At 36.5% G+C, this 11,144-nt stretch overlaps 1 protein-coding gene across 1 annotated transcript; it reads left to right on the top strand.

The window, feature by feature from the left end:
- The first annotated feature begins 1,395 nt into the window (after positions 1 to 1,395).
- Positions 1,396 to 8,770, top strand: LOC103937044 (pumilio homolog 6, chloroplastic). The gene is made up of 10 exons (XM_009346952.3): positions 1,396 to 1,539; positions 2,552 to 3,247; positions 3,549 to 4,834; positions 4,916 to 5,057; positions 5,159 to 5,266; positions 6,122 to 6,334; positions 6,443 to 6,553; positions 7,347 to 7,541; positions 7,739 to 7,910; positions 8,337 to 8,770. Exons 2-10 carry the CDS (start codon positions 2,612 to 2,614, stop codon positions 8,354 to 8,356), a joined length of 2,883 nt encoding a protein of 960 aa, XP_009345227.2. The 5' UTR covers positions 1,396 to 1,539; positions 2,552 to 2,611; the 3' UTR covers positions 8,357 to 8,770.
- The last annotated feature ends 2,374 nt before the right edge of the window (positions 8,771 to 11,144 follow it).

Here is an 11,144-nt window from a genome sequence, read left to right as displayed (position 1 = left end):
AAGGTCTTGAATGTCCTTAACAAAGAGTTTATAATCTCCGAGGACTTGGTAGTTTCACTTTAGTTACCTCTATACTGCACAATAGGAGATAGATATATACACACACACACACACACACACACACACTTATCTCCTATATTACGTAATAAAAATACTAAATTGAAATACAAAATAAAAAAATCTCGAATAACTATAAATTTTATACAAAAACATTTTAATGGAAAAAAATCTTCATTTGTCGACTTTTCATACTATATTGCTAGTTTTTTTAGATGAAAATAAAAATATTGCTAGTTTTTTTAGATGAAAATAAAAGATTACAAGGAAAAGCTCCTAGGGCAATTAAGACCAACAAAGTACTATATCGATAATGATCTTGCCTCTTTTGGTTGGAAACAATACCAAAGGACAGTAACACCGGAAAAATGACCCTTACTAGCATTTATGAGGATTGTGACATTCCTTTATGGTATGTTTTGAGTGAGGAACTTTAAAATTCCAAGACATTAAGGCAAAATTGAAAACGAAATGGATCACATAAAGTTAGATAAGTTGTTAAACTAACCATTGAGAGAGAGATAGAGTGGCTGGCTAAAGAGGAGAGAAAGAAAGAAGGGCGGGAGGAATTATGTACGTAATTTCTCATGCCTAGTGTCTTTATTTATACTAATTATGATGAGTTTTACTTGTCCTACAAGTAATATAAAATGTACAAGAAAAAATCTTTTTAATGCTGTAGAATTCGATCTTTTTAATGCTGTTGAATTCATACTTCTAGCTTACACAATCACACAAGTTACCAACCACTATTTACAACAAAATAAGAGGAATTGAAAAATACATCCTATGATTATTACAAAGTTATGTAATAGCGAATTATAAATGACTCATTCCAAGTAGTCATTTGTAAATCTCTCTATCATGTTATTTGTACTTTTATCAACCTTTTTGTGATCAATTGTTCACCACTGAAAGAGTAATGCTATGTACATCAACATTTTAGACCAAATTTACAAATCATGTTATCAATACTTAAATGATAATCTAATCATCAGCAGCTATACCATATTTTTATTACAAAATGCAGATACGAGAAAAATGGGAAAAAATAGCACACGAAAAAGAAACAAAAATAAAAATGTTTTGAAATGGGAATTAGCAAAAGCTTATCTGCTATTTCTATTGGCTTTAAAGAAAGGGAACTTTAACAAAAAAAACTCCTGGTAATGTTTATTTTAACAAAAAATTGCATTTTTACATTAAAAAGTCAATCCTAGTACTATTCACTTTACTTTTTATTTTGTTATTATCGTTAAAACTCAAAATTTTCAAATCTATTCATTAAAGAAAAGAAAGAGGGCTTTAAATAGGAAATACCCGCTGAAACGAGCCAAAACCACCGTCATTTTTCAGTAGACCCATCAGATAAGAATAGTAGGGGGCCAATCCATATCCCTCTTTCTCTTTCCACCCCCGAAGAGAATCTAGGGTTTGTCTGCAACAGTGAATCTTTTCCTTTCCCGTCTGCTGGTATATCTGGTAAGGGAATCTCTAACGTTTCACTCAAAACTTTCCTGTCACAGAGAAAGTCCACCTAGGGTTTTCAAAACTCTCTCTCTCTCTCTTCCTACTGAAGTCTCCAATTCTCTGGTATTGTTTTCTGACCATTTTTCTGAATTTGAATGCTTGGATTCTACTGGGTTTTTTCTACTCTTCCGTTTCTCTGTGTTTGAATGGTTGCTGCTGTAAAGTTTGTGTGTTTTATGGTTTTGGCTGGGTAATTTGCTGCTGGGACTTTGATCTTTTGATGATATTAATAGGAGTTTTGCTTTTGATCATGTATGTTTTGTTTTGGATTAGTATGATAAGTAATTGACTTTTGCTTTTGGTTGGATAGAAATTTGGGGGAAAATAAGAGAGTTTTGAGTTTTGTGATATAGGTTGTTTTGGGTTCTTCTGAAAACTTAGGAACTTCATTAGTTGGTTGAGTTCAAATCTTTGTTTTGAGGTTTCAAAATTGACTGTTTTTGCTTTTCGTAACTTTTCATTGGCAAAGGGTTGAACTTTCATGTTATCTACTGGTCTAAGCACTCACTTGCAATGAAGTTTCAGAATTATTATTGTTTAGCTGATAATTGGAAGTGAAAAATAAAAAATATAAAGGGTGTACTACTTTTGAGCATATAGTCTATTTGTCTTGCACAATTTGAGCAAAGGTGGATATAAAAACCGATGAGCCGTTGATACCATTGAGAATTTGTTAGCACCTCTGCTTCTGTAGGACAACATATTTTCTTGGACATTTTAGTTCACGTATTCCAGAAATAGTTATTAGTTTATAAAAGAGTAATTTACTTCCTGGCATGAAGTTATTAACTGTTTAAGGAGGTAAATAATAAATATTAGTGATTTCTTTTTCACTAAACATATGCTGATCAAGGACTAGGGTCTCCTTGTCACATTTATAGTTTTTTCCATTGGGGATTTGTATCGTCTATTGCAATATTCCCCCATATTCTGACTTAAGTGCCATTATATCTTGGTTTTCCAGAGGAGTATGTGAGGTTGCTTATACTATCATATTACAGAGGGACTTATATTTTCTGATAGTATGGCGACTGAAAGTCCAATAAGAATGTCAGAAACTAGTGGAAAATGGGCTCCTCGCAAGAAGACTGCAAAACTTGCACCTTCATCTGCTAATATGGCAGCAGAGGAGTTGAAATTGCTTCTTAGGGGCCATAAGTTTCAAAGCAGCGGACAGGATGTTTCCCCCAATCGAAGTGGGAGTGCACCCCCAAGTATGGAGGGTTCGTTTTTGGCCATCGATAACCTGTTATCCCAGCAGGACTCTAGCATGAATGGAAGCTTGGCGACTCTAGGTAGTGTTATTGAAAGGTGTGAGACTGAGGAACAATTACGGGCTGATCCAGCTTATTTGTCATATTACTGTGCCAATGTCAATTTGAATCCTAGACTTCCTCGTCCACTCATTTCATGGGAGAATCGACGTCTGGCACACAATATTGGTAGTTTCAGCCAGAGTCGGGGACCTGTAGATGGGAGTGGCAATTTTCTGTTGCATATGTCTCAAGGATCACTTCCTACACACAAGGAAGAATCTGAGGATGATCAGTCTTCCCAACTCTTTTCTAATGATTGGGTAGATCAGACAAGTGAAGCTTGGTTGGGAGAGGGTGCTGCGTCATTGGTAGGCCAACACCAAAATGTGGGTGATTTAATACAGGTTCATACTCGATACCTTGACATTTTACTCAACAAGGTGTATATATTCCTATCTATGATACCTTTGGAATTTCATTCTTGTTTATTTGTTGTTGGGTTTTAATGTTTGAAATTTCTCTCTTAAAATAGCTTCTATTGGTCAAATGAAATTATTTTTTTTTACCGATATTTTGAATCCCAGAAAAAATTACTGTTGGAAAAACTCAGGAGGAGTCGCCGATAAAGTAATCACCAGTTGTTTTTAGCTTTTGCTTTCCTTACAATATCGTAGTTGTAAATGTAAATCATCTTTTTATTTCCAGGAAGATTTTGGTGGCTCTTCGCCACCTGTCCCTAATCACTCTCATACATTAGGCAAGGAAGTACCTGAGGAATTCAATGATCACAGTACTGATTCCAGTTCCATTCATGGTCCTGCTATTAATGTGACAACTACCATTAAGCCCAGTGTGGATGCAGAAACTGCTGATGCTCCAGCGCTTTCACTAAATGACGAATCCTTGCCCGCCTCTGAAATTTCCAGGAGCACAACTGTTAATGATGCAAGTGTTGCGGTCATTGAATCTGAAATGAAGGCTCTTAACATATCGGACTTGATAGAGAATCAAAAGAAACAAGAACAATGGGAGCGCAGTTGCCATAATCATTTCTTGCAGCAGCATCAGCAACAAAACAATTTTTTTCAAGTTCAAAGTGGCAAGTCACAAATAACCTCTCAAGGAACTGACAGTACATATGTTAGCATGGATCAGTATCTTCATAATACATCCAAGTATGCAGCGGATGTACAACCAGTTCATCAGACATCTGGGTTTACACCTCCACTATATGCAACTGCAGCCTACATGAATTCAGCTAATCCATATTACTCAAATATTCAAGGACCGGGCTTTCTCCCTCCACCATATCTTAGTGGATATACTTTGAATCCCACTGCTTTTTCTCCATATATTGGTGGATACCATCCTCCGGGTGCTGTTCCTGTGGTTGTTGATGGAACTGTGGGTCCAAGCTTTAATGCTCGAACATCTGGGGTTGCAACTGGGGGCATCCTCTCACCTGGTGCTGATATGCAACATTCAAGCAAGTTCTATGGTCAACTTGGATATCCGCTGCAAACTTCTTTTTCTGAACCTATGTACATGCAATACCACCAGCGGCCTTTTGTGGACTTGTATGGTGGTCCAAGACAATTTGATCCATTGGCATCAAGAGGTGGTGTTGACTCAAAGAAAGTGTCCAGTCACGGTTCTTATTTGGATGAACAAAAAAGCCAACATCAGAGAATTGGAAACATGGGGAATTTGAACCCACAAAGAGGAGGGTCAATGACTCCTAACTATCTTGGAAGTGCACCAAATGTTGGTATTTTGATGCAGTATCCAACCCCTCCCCTTACTAGTCCAGTTTCTCCAGTACCCCTCATAGGTTCAGGTATAAATACTGGCTTGTATCCTGCATGGCCAAGGCACAGGGGTTTTGAGAGTTATGACGACCCCAAGATTTATAATTTCCTTGAAGAGTTGAAATCTGGGAAAGGCCGCAGATTTGAGCTATCTGATATCACAGGACATATTGTTGAATTCAGGTACTTTTCTTTGTGCTCAGTTGGTTATTTCGTTATTAATTGTTAGCAATGAGTAAGTCATCATGAATTTTTCAACTCCAGTGCTGATCAACATGGGAGTCGATTTATTCAGCAGAAGTTGGAAAACTGTAGTGTTGAAGAGAAGGCTTCTGTATTCAAAGAAGTTCTCTCACATGCTTCTAAACTAATGACTGATGTTTTTGGTAACTATGTGATTCAGAAGGTATGTTTCTAAGTTTTTTCTTTTCTCTCTATATACATCCTTCTAAAGAAATGTCAGGGTTCATGCCATTTTATTAATTTCCACTTCCTTTGTTATTTCAGTTTTTTGAGTATGGAACCCCTCAGCAGAGAAAGGAACTTGCCAATCAACTTTCAGGTCAAATTTTGCCTTTAAGTTTGCAGATGTATGGCTGTCGTGTAATCCAAAAGGTATGAAAGTGTGATAAGTTGTTGCTGAATTGCGTGCTAATCAACTTCATGTGGCACATTCATGTTTGATGATTTGCAATTTTATAATACAACTCATCTTTTCCTTTATTTATTTTAGTGGGTTCAGGCAGTCTAGAACAGTTTTAAAAGTGTCTAAATGGATTGAATTGACTGGTGGCTTATCTTGACTTGTCTGGAAGTTATGCTAAATTTTAGCTCCATATTGTTGAGTTGTTTCCCTTATTCATATAGACGTATTTGAAGGTGCTGAATAGGTTTTTGATATCAAGTGCTATTACCAGTGGTGATTAAAATTACAAAACTGGTTGCAGATATTTGGGGGTGTAATTGCTTATCTTTCTGATATTTTTAGTTTATATTGTTTTTTTATCTTTTCCAACATCAAATATTTATTTATCAATATTGCTATTTTGCAACTGCAGTATTATGGCATTTGCCTTCATTGTATTGTATTGTGTTTTATAGGAACTTTTTATTGTAATTATTGGCGCATGAGAGAGTTGCTGCACTTTGTTCTTGTCTCTGACTTGTAATTCTTTCTCCTTGCATCTTTTTTAATTTTTCTGAGACGGGGTTGAGGACTGTAGATGCTTTTATTCTTTTTAGAATAGTTTACCCATTGACCAGCTGCTAACAATATATTCATAATGAAATGGTCTGTATCTTTTTCTTTTCTTTTTTTTTTTTTTTTCCGTTTAAAAGCAATTGGTATTGGCCGAACAAAAATGTGTAATTGCAACTGGAAGCAGTGTGTAGTACATAATTGCCCCAGCTTAGTGTTCTTTGGTCCAATAATGTTATGCCTATGTCATTTATTGTTTATGGCCGGTGCAGGCACTTGAGGTTATTGAACTTGAACAGAAAGTGCAGCTTGTACATGAGCTGGATGGGCATGTTATGAGATGTGTTCGTGATCAAAATGGAAACCATGTCATACAAAAGTGCATTGAGAGCATTCCAACAGAAAAAATTAGGTTTATAATCTCTGCTTTCCGTGGTCAAGTTGCAACACTTTCTATCCATCCTTATGGCTGTCGTGTTATACAGGTATCAATAAACTTATGGGGTTGGAACACTTTTCTTCCCTCTTTGCCACTCTTCCTTCGGTTATCATACAAAGAATTCACCTGTTTCCTTGTTTTTGGTTTGTTGTAGAGAGTTCTGGAACATTGTACAGATGAGCTGCAATGCCAGTTCATAGTTGATGAGATCTTGGAGTCTGTTGCTGGTCTTGCCCAGGACCAGTATGGCAACTATGTCACACAGGTTTGTATTGGACTCTGTAGTTTAAGTATTAATTACTATCTATTATGACAGTTGGTCTCACATTGAAGAACTAATATGCCTCGCTAAAGATTTAATTAATGCATAATGGAAACTCAATCGATGTCTTAGTGGTTATACTTAGTACAGAGGTATCACGTATAGGGAGTACAGGAACATGTATTTCATGATAAGATTTGCCCTCCTATAGGAAGAGGATGGCCATAGGTTACTAGCACTTCAAGTTCTCTTCGGTGTTTGGCTCAAGCAGTAAACGGTGTGGCTAATTGATGACGGAAATTTCTTTGACAGAGGTGGAGAAACAGGCATCCAGTAGTGAGAATAACTCATATGGCATAATTTTTTTTAGAAGGGCATTGACTCCAGAAGTTGACTAGCTAGTGTTTTGTAACAGAAGAGGGCTTGTAGTTCAGTGTGTCACTGTCTACACCAGAAATTGCCTTCCACACACATACTTACACTGTTTGACGCACACATGTTTCACGGTAGAATGACACGAGAAAGGTGTTTTAAAAACCCCCTCTCTGATGCCTATTTGGTTCTCCTACCCTCATGATTCTGTATGTCTACAATGTACATGTTTAGCTTTTTTTCCTTCTTAATAGTTGAAAGCTGACACGTATATTCCGTGTTATATATGTGCAACACTTTTTGCCAACTAAATTTCTGGATGTACTTTATGCTTCCTAGTTACAACTACATATTTCATTGTCTGTATACTACATGTGATTGATCTGCATCATTTGTTTTGCTAATGAATTTTGATGCTTGACAGCATGTATTGGAGAGGGGAAAACCTAATGAAAGAAGGAAAATTATTAACAAGTTGTCAGGTCATTTCGTACCTCTGAGCCAGCACAAGTTTGCTTCAAATGTTGTTGAGAAATGTTTGGAATATGGTGGTGCTGCAGAACGAGAACTATTAATTAGGGAGATCGTTGGGCATAATGAAGGAAATGATAATTTGTTGGTATGGAGAATTCTTCATTGGCCCTCTAGTCCTAGTGGAAAAATACATTACTTGTGTTCTTTATGTTTATATGCACACACGTACACGAACACACACATATGCCAATTTTTATTTTACAAAGCAGTACAAGTGCATTTGAAGCTCGTACTTGTCTTGCTTAATCTCGGTTTTTTTTTTTTTTTTTTTTTTGGTCTTAGGTAATGATGAAGGACCAATATGCAAATTATGTGGTGCAGAAGACCCTTGAAATCTGTAATGATAGTCAACGGGTGTTATTAATTAATCGTATAAGGGCTCATACAAACGCATTGAAGAAGTACACTTATGGGAAGCACATTGTAGCACGGTTTGAGCAGCTATTTGGAGAAGGTGTGTACTCTTAAACTTTGTATCACTCTTGGTATACCGTATAATGTTTACTGCTTCATCGATTAAATGTGGAGTATGCATGCTGAACCTCATATTAACACGGAGAGGTGGAAATGACCAAAATGTGGTTGATGTAGCCTCTACTTCATTTGAAATCTCGCTTTTATGTTCTAATTCGTTATAAAATGGAAAATTCGTTTGGCGCCCTTCGTCCATTGCAAATTGAGAAGGGTATTTTATGAAGTACTGGGTTTTTGAACTGTTTAATTGATCATGTGGTAAAAGAAATGGATAATCGGAAGAGGAAATGACAGGGTAATACATTTTTAGTGCCTCCTAGTGGCATACAGTTTCGAACATTGCAAAGACAATCTCGCAAGTATATTCGTCATTTGACCATACTCTTTGTTTTTCTTTGGCCTGCAGAAAATCTATCAGGATCGTGATGGGAACGAAGGAAAAATATCGAAGAAAGTACCTTCAGTGAATCTGTGGTTTGTCAATGCATACAGGGAATGTGTATCCCATGGAAATTGAAGAGAATAGCATGATATTGGTTTACTGTGGCACCCTGTTCATGGGAGCTGTGGCTTGGCCGTGCAGCCAGGTTGTCATGTGGCTTCATGTGCAATTCGACCATCAGTAAGAGAGGGTTGATGTTTCGTTGGTAGGTAAGTCGGTCCGGTTGGTAGTTGCTAGTAAATATATGTTTTATGGTGAAGAAGTATATACTTACGTACTCATAGGACGATTTGATTGCCGTACAATTCAGTGATTGTAGTTATTGGTAGGAAAAATCTTGATGCTGTAAATCTATTTAGCACATTATTTGCTGCAAATGTGTTGGTTTTTGTGATAAATTGTAGGCGTGTTTTTTTTTTTTTTTTTTTTTTTTTTTTTTTTTACGACTGTAGAAAAATTGCAACACGGTCCCCTCTAAATAAACGTCTCGCTGGTTCAAACTACATGTTTAAGGCTCAATCTGCCGAGCCTTGTAGCATGAGTTTGTAAATAAGCAGGTATTAAAGTGGTAGGTTGTATGGAGATGTAACTCAAGGAGGAGAAATTCTTTATCACCTTATGCCGAGGTCACATTAAGCACGCCCCTAGTCTTTGGGTTAGTGTGGCGTATGCTCACCTCTCTCCCTCTTGAGCTAACTCGATGTTTGATGGCTTTCAAATGTGAGGTTTTAAGATGATATTCATGCCTAGTTGTGAAAGCTAATGTTAAGGAGATTAAATTTCTAAATTAAATTTTATTAGCCGAATGATGTAGATGTTGATGATTGGATTATTACGAAGTGTTGATTGACTTGCTTATTTTCTGTTGCTAACATCGTTTGATTTGTCAATTTGGTTTAAAGTTTTGGTGTACCTAGCATTATCCAATTGTGAATATGTGACACCGCGGGTTTGAGGGGTCTATGCTTGCCATCCAAAGGCGAAAGTAATAATCTTATGCCACCTTGACATGTGATACTAGATTTACTTAAGCCTTTAAGTAGGATGTAGTTAATCCAATCTTATGTTTGGACTCAAAATTAAAGGATTGATAAGAGAACTGACACACTCTGCCCGGGTGGCCTCCCAGCTAAGGGTGGAAATGTGCTGATCAACACTACAATAAAACCCCATTGTAAAGGCGACAAAATACTATCAACCTAATAACGAAGTTATAACTAAGGAAATTGATAGTATTTCGTCACCTTTACGATGGGGTTTTATTGTCAATTTACCCTTAGCTGGAAGGTTATTTCGGTCATGATGTGTCATTTTAAAGCTTATTAGATACTGATCATGTGCATTTTTATGAGAAATAATCCTTAAAAAGAGGGATAATTTTTCTTTCTAATATAATGATTATTTTCACTAATGGGCAGACAATTTGGGTTTAAGCCACACAAGATGTCAGGGGTGGATCCATTCATGGATGCGGAAGAGTCCTCCAAGGACCGCTTAACAATTTGGGCAGGTGGTGGAAGAGAGATCACCATAGCTGTGCAGATGTTGTGTAACAGAAGCTTTGAACCAAGAAGAAATATTTAATTTCAAACGAAAAGGAACATAGGGAAGACCATTATGATTATGTTATTCTTAGATCTTGATTCCAACGAGAAGAAAGACTTTCTCTCTTCATTTTCCATGTAACCAACCTCTCTTTTTTTTTTTTCCTTCCTTTTTTCATTTTAATTGTTGGCCAATTATTTTGTCACTTGGCATTTTAATTAAAAAAGTATAGTGTATTACTTAACAAATACTATTTAGAATATATGTTTGACATCGTCATTTTTTTTTTCAAATTCACTATAAATTCATACGATCCCTGAAAAATATTTTGTAAAGTACTAAAAACATGTAATCACTTGAACCTTCATCTCATATCATCAAATCCACTAAAATACTAAAGCAAAAATTCTGATATTTTTGTATGTTATTGTATATGTTAAATAATAAACCTATGTGAAAAAATAAACCCAACTTCTTAATAGAAGTATTGTTTTTTTTTTTTTTTCAAGAGTAAATAGATACTTATTTATATAATATATAATGAATTTACTTAACTTAAACCCGCCTAGTCCACCTAGGCCTGGTCTATGCACATAGGTGCTAGATCCCAACTCACCATCCGACTAGCACTTAGCATACCATGGTTAGGATCACCAATATTAAAATTCTGCATTCGCCATTGCGAGATGCCATCAATAATTTGCGCTAAACTTGCCTTTCTCAGAAGTCAAACCTAAACCCGCCTAGAAAGTTTGGAGTATAGAATGAGATTTTTAGAGTGCCAATAACAATTCCCTTTTATTTTTGTTGTCAAATGATAGATTTTGATAGAGTGAGTGTTAGATTAGTTATCGACGAGGTTTGAACCTACGTCGTTATGCAAAAGCTTGACACCTCTCCACTACTATAGTAAAAGACAACGTGCATGTAACCTTATTTTATTATGACATATCTTTCTTGTCATGATTGAATACACCATTGAAACAATCATGCGAGAGGTCTACTAAGTCAATTGCGTAACGAGTTGGGGAGAGACGTAAGAGCAGAGCAGCATGTGAGATTCTCATCCACCTTGTCGCTCAGTACGTAAACCGAAGATGGGCTTAACAGTTGGCACCATTAGAGACGTAAACCGAAGCCCATGGAGCCCAAAACTTGTAAAACCCACGAAGGAAAACCTGCGGGTGCTAGGGTTTAAGCTCTCCTCTCTCTCTCTCTCTTTCTCTC

The sequence above is a fragment of a genome, unplaced genomic scaffold (assembly GCF_019419815.1).
Source record: "Pyrus x bretschneideri cultivar Hongxiangsu unplaced genomic scaffold, Pyrus_bretschneideri_v1 Contig46, whole genome shotgun sequence".
Taxonomy (NCBI): Eukaryota; Viridiplantae; Streptophyta; class Magnoliopsida; order Rosales; family Rosaceae; genus Pyrus; species Pyrus x bretschneideri.
Note: the sequence above shows the minus strand (reverse complement) of the source record. Positions and strands in the feature narration are given on the sequence as shown.

Bases quoted from the DNA above. Each gene is read 5' to 3' on its own strand.
- LOC103937044 (XM_009346952.3), top strand. From the start codon at position 2,612: ATGGCGACTGAAAGTCCAATAAGAATGTCAGAAACTAGTGGAAAATGG. The intron at 3,248-3,548 runs GTTCATACTCGA...TTTTATTTCCAG, and splicing joins ATGTGGGTGATTTAATACAG to GAAGATTTTGGTGGCTCTTC. The intron at 7,542-7,738 runs GTATGGAGAATT...TTTTGGTCTTAG, and splicing joins AAGGAAATGATAATTTGTTG to GTAATGATGAAGGACCAATA.